Source organism: Cynoglossus semilaevis, chromosome 5, assembly GCF_000523025.1.
Source record: "Cynoglossus semilaevis isolate Cse_v1.0 chromosome 5, Cse_v1.0, whole genome shotgun sequence".
Taxonomy (NCBI): Eukaryota; Metazoa; Chordata; class Actinopteri; order Pleuronectiformes; family Cynoglossidae; genus Cynoglossus; species Cynoglossus semilaevis.
This window is the reverse complement of record NC_024311.1, coordinates 267,337-272,853: the sequence shown is the minus strand read 5'-3', so window position 1 is coordinate 272,853 and position 5,517 is coordinate 267,337. Positions and strand designations below refer to the sequence as shown.

Sequence of the window (5,517 nt, the reverse complement as noted above, 5' to 3'; positions counted from 1 at the left end):
GGAAAGAATGAAGGAAGGGTGGAAAGAATGAAGGAAGGGTGGAAAGAATGAAGGAAGGGTGGAAGGAAGGAAGGAAGGGTGGAAGGAAGGAAGGAAGAAAAGAAGGAAGCAAGGGTGGAAGGAAGGAAGGAAGGAAGGGGGGGGTGTTTGTAAAGTGTAAATTTATACCTAAATAATATAAAAACGACCTCGCCCTACTTCGCGGAGGGTCTCGGAACGCAATGCGATAGGAGAGGGATCACTGTATCGCTAAGGATCGGTGTCTCACTGACTTGAGACAATGTCTCATTTGTAAATAGGCGTAAACTGCAAAATTAGTCTTTTGTTGTTTACATTATACTTCTTAGAAAGGTCATAAAGTCCAACAAAGTATTTTCTTACTTCTAGCTATCCCTAACCTGGTGTCTCTCTCTTTGCAGAGTGCTCTGGAATCTGCTGTCTCCATGAACGATCTTTCTATCGTTGTAGACATTCTCAACATCATCAACCTACAACCGTAAGAGAGATACATTCTCACACAGTATATAATGTTAAATACATACTTAAGTTTGGACTGTATTTTTTTTTTTAATTTTGAGTGATATGAATGCAGGTTTTTTTTTGTCCCGTTTCAAATGTGAGTTTGTAAGTTAAAATGAATAATTGGGATGCAATAGGCAAACATTTCTAAAAGCTAAGAGTATATATATATATGTACAGTATATACATTGTATATGTGAAATTAGGGTTGCAACATAACACGTTACTGTATTGAACCATTCGATAATTCAATGACCGTGACACAACCGCAGCGCAGTTGGACCGCAGCGCTGTCTGGAAAGATTCTTTAAGTTGTCCAGGCAGAATGCCATCTTAAAAGATTTTTTTTAGGAGGCATGCCCAGATACATTAAAGAATCTTTAAGGTGGTCCATTCTTTAACTAGCATTAGACAACGGGTCCCGTTCGTTGAGGATTTTGTTGTTTTTTTTTTGATACCTCCGTTTCTTATTACTGAATTAGCTAGCTTGTGTTTGTTCAGTGAGCTGTTTCTTTTTAATATATCCTCTGCCGCTTAGGATGAATAAGATGCAGAAGATGGTTGATTTATCATATGTTTGTCCTGAATTTCACACTTTGTTGGACAGAAAAAAAAAGATTCTACAAATGTGAAAATGTATGTTCACATAAATTTGTCAAGAAAAAAAATCCAAATACAGTCATTAACATTGACTTTTTAACTTCCAGGACTGTGTGGAAACTAGACCTTTGTACAACAGTACTTCCTCAGCTCGACAAACTGCTGCAGAGTAAATATGAGAGGTAAGTGACGTCTTGGGTCACCAGTTTAATCTCGTATTCATTAAGATGCTGCGGTGCAGAATCAATAATTGTTATTATTGTTTAGTTCATCCCTAACACCTTTTTTTTTTTAGCAAAATGAACCCCTCAAATTAACTTAAAAAACTGTAGTTGTTCTTCTTGACTGTATTTTGTCTTTCACAACTGATGAAATGTGACACGATCTAATGATTTCTATCTAAATAAAAAGTCAATTAGGGACAAATGAGGAAGTGATCAAAAGCGATGTGCTCAAGAGTTAAAGGGAAAAGTGCGTTCCTGTGTCTGAGTTTAGAGGTAAAATATTGCATATTTCATTAAGAAGTGTCTTTAAAAAACCTGTTTTGTTTGATTGGCTGGCACGGCTAAATTTGAACAAAACAATAGTATTATTACTGGGCCAGCATCTGTGGTACTCTTCCTAGGCATGAAACCATACTGTTGTTCACAAATCTCCACTTCCTGCCTCAACCTAGCTTCAACTATTCTTTCCCAAATCTTCATCATATGGCTCATCAACTTTATCCCTCTGTAGTTTTTTACAACTCTATGCATCAGCCTTCTTATAAATTGCCACCAGAACACTTTTTCTCCACTCATCAGGCATCTTGTCAGCCTCTAAAATTATGTTAAACAACCCAGTCAGGAAATTTACCGCCACTTCTCCTAAACACTTCCATACTTCCACTGGTATGTCATCAGGACCAACTGACTTTCCATCTCCATTCTTCATCCTCTTCAGGGCTCTTCTAACTTCATCCTTTCTAACCTGATCTACCTCCTTCCTACTAGTCTCTGGTTCCTCGTTTCTACTTTCCCTTTCATTTTCCTCATTCAACAACTCCTCAAAGTATTCCTTCCATCTTCTCAGCACACTTTCCTCACTTGTGATCACGTTCCCCTCTCTGTCCTTAATCAACCTCACCTGCTGCACATCCTTCTCAGCTTGGTTTCTCCGCTAACTTAACTAAACTAAACTTTGATTTTCTCTTTGCATAAAGCTACATGCAGACTGGCTGCACATCACTGAAGCTCGTCATGAAACATTTTTGGATGCTTATCGCAGACACGCTGAAGGCTGTGCCGTCTGTCGGAGTAGACATCACACGGGAGGAACGGTGAGTCATTTTTACTAGGTCACAAGGCAAACACGGGGATAAAATTATACGCGTTATTATTTTAGGTAGAAGCAAGGTGATGACGACTCCTCGTGTTATAGAGAGGCTTTTTTGAATTGAAGAACCCTTCAAACTAACTGTCTTCTTCATGCAGATTTCTAAGCAGATGGTTTTGTATAAAAACATGTAGACATTCATTTCGTCGCTGTGGGCACGGTTTTCGGAGGGCGGTGAGGTGTCGCGGAAGAGGGACAGTTGTACCTCGAGATACAAGAACTAATCCGCTCCACGGCAGCACTCGAGTGTCGATTCACTTCACTGCTGTATCTCGATTGGATTTCCCCATTAAACATAACTAAATTGAACTTGACCAAGCCCCCCCAGAAATATTCTGTTCAATAATTAAATTTAATTTAAACATCAAAAACATGGATATAAACAATATATTGATCATATAAAATAATAATAATTAAGAAAAAAAAATGTATATTATTGTTATAAGAATAGGTAAAATAACCAAGCGAGGGACAGCGAGTGAGGCCAGCCGAGCGACATAGTCGCTCCAGTGAGTCCTGGGTCACTTGTATCCGGGATCTTGTTCTTTCAGTTCATGACTATAGACCAAGGGTAGGGACATCGATTATTTCTTGGTTGACAAACTCTTTTGTGCCGTTGCAGTCATCTGAAATGCAGACTGTGCTACAAGCAGCTGAAGAGCCTCGGCAACATAACAAAGATCAAGGCGGCGCAGGTGGGTCGACATGGAAGCACGTTCAAAGAACTGCAGCTGCTCATGGAGCCCCTCAACGACACGCCCTGATCTTCAAACGAGATTTTTCGAATCCCGGTCGAGGAACACCACGTGAACAAACTGATCGGCAAACGCAGCAGCTGATGGGCACAGAAATTTTTTTTTTTTTTAATACAACAGGATCCCTGCCAAAGGCGTAGAGGAAGACGATGGACGAGTTTCCATACTGTGGACTTACACGAAGTCAATGGAGACCATTGGTGATAGAGCAAACGTGGCAAGGTACCGAAGGAAAAAAAAAAATCAGAAACATGGATCATTGATTTTGGCTACGTGAGAGGATTGATGTTTACCACAATTTTTATCCCTCCGCACATTAGGAGTATTTGATGTTGCATAACCATCGTTAGTACTGGAAAAAAAAAAGGGTGTTTGGGTCGGACGAGGATGGTTGATGATGACATAAGCTGAGGGCACCAGGAATAATTAACACTGACTGATTTGTGAGCTTTCACTTTTCTACTGTTTTAAATGTACATTTCCTAATTAATAAATAAAGTCAAACATTACAGCATTTGGTGAAGTTATGATAACGGTATTACAGAAGATGAAAGAAACCTTTTCTAAATCTTTCGTTCTTAGAACATTTTTTTCCGCGGTTAGCTCCCGGGGGTCGTCCAAATCCCAATCCGCTGCCAACTATTTTAAGCTAGATTTCTCTGAAGTCTTCCTCTACTCCTCTTTCCTGGCAAATCCATCTCATCCCTTGTCCAATATATTCACTATCTCTCCTCAACTCGTGTCTCAACTTCCACCTCTCTTACTTTATCTCCAAACTGCTCTGCTCTGCTCTTAACTGTCCCCGTGATCTGCTCATCTCTACTCCCGTCCATCCTGGTCACTCCCAGTGAAAACCTTAGCATCTTCATCTCGAGCGCCTCTTGAGACGCTGTCTTGTAACCGTCACGTCATAGCAGGTCTCACTACTTATAAACCTTCCCTTTCAACTTACTGTATTCTGTTTTCGCTTCTCCTGACCTTCGTTCTTTGCTCAAACCTCAAACCAAACCTCCTCCTCTGCAGGTTTTTCCACATGCTTCGTACTCTCACCACAGATGTCATCTGCAAACATTACAATTACAAACGCCTATGGAGCCTCCTGCCTGACCTCATCTGTCAACCTGTTCATCAACATCATCAGCAAAAAAAAAACAAACAAAACATTTACCTTCTTTGTTACCATAAACAGCAACTAGATGAAAGTGAACAACGGATAAATGGCGGATAAATACAACTAAATTAAATGATACGACTGTAGGCCGCGTTTGGCCCACAGGCATTGATTTGTTTTACTATTTTTTTTTCCAAAAACTTCCATTCCCAGGTATAACTATTATGGTATGTTTCAAAAATACTTCTCGATTTAGTTTAGAATTAGTTTTAGTATTTTGGTATATTTAAAAAAACAAACTTTCACATGGTTGTTTTTACACTGAATGCCGCTAGAGGGCACTCTAGGCTTGTGTGACCATATCTGCTACTCCTGTACCACTAAAAATGTACATGTTCATTATTTTCACACCGATAGCCATTAGAGGGCACTCTAAGTTTGTGTACCAGTATCTGCTGCGGATAAATACAACTAAACTAAATACAACTAAATAAAATGATACGACTGGTATGAAAAAAAAAGGTATTTGGTAATAATAAACGTTAAGACAATTTGTATGTAACATCGCGCTTGTCTTTTAATGTAGAATGGTTGGTCTCCAAGTGGCGTAGAGGGGACCACTTGTCAATGCAAAAAAAAACCACAAAAAAAAAACAAAACAACAAATTTACCACCGCAACAGTTACCCTTGCTGCATTACCAACCATTAAGTGCAAGTTTTGATGAAAGGGGGTGCTGTAACGATACCACAGTTGTGACAGGACCCAATCGCTTGCTAGCAACATTTCACATTATTTAGCTGTTAACACGGACGAGCTATCACTTGTTATGAAAAGCCAACCCAATAGCAGCATAACCAGGTCAGGATTTGACAGTCTTTATTAAAATCTAACCAGCTCAACAGCAAACACAATAACAATAATAAAATGAATTCTCCGGCAGTTGGCACGTGGTTTTATTTGCTTTACTTACATTGTTTAAATTGAGATTGACACCAAATATTTTATTTCATTACTACTGTATAATATATATATATATATATATACATATGTAATATATATATATATATATATATGTATGTATATATATGTATATATATATGTATATATATGTATATATATATGTATATATATGTATATATGTATATATATGTATATA

At 38.5% G+C, this 5,517-nt stretch overlaps 1 protein-coding gene across 1 annotated transcript in view; it reads left to right on the top strand.

Annotated features, from left to right (window-relative positions):
* Nucleotides 1-3,762, top strand: part of katnb1 (katanin p80 (WD repeat containing) subunit B 1) — a 28,958-nt gene extending 25,196 nt beyond the window's left edge. The window contains exons 17-20 of the mRNA XM_008309869.3: nt 420-496; nt 1,227-1,301; nt 2,321-2,437; nt 3,116-3,762. Of these exons, the coding sequence (XP_008308091.1) occupies nt 420-496; nt 1,227-1,301; nt 2,321-2,437; nt 3,116-3,257 (411 nt within the window). The 3' untranslated portion in view covers nt 3,258-3,762. The remainder of the gene's footprint in view (nt 1-419; nt 497-1,226; nt 1,302-2,320; nt 2,438-3,115) is intronic.
* The last annotated feature ends 1,755 nt before the right edge of the window (nt 3,763-5,517 follow it).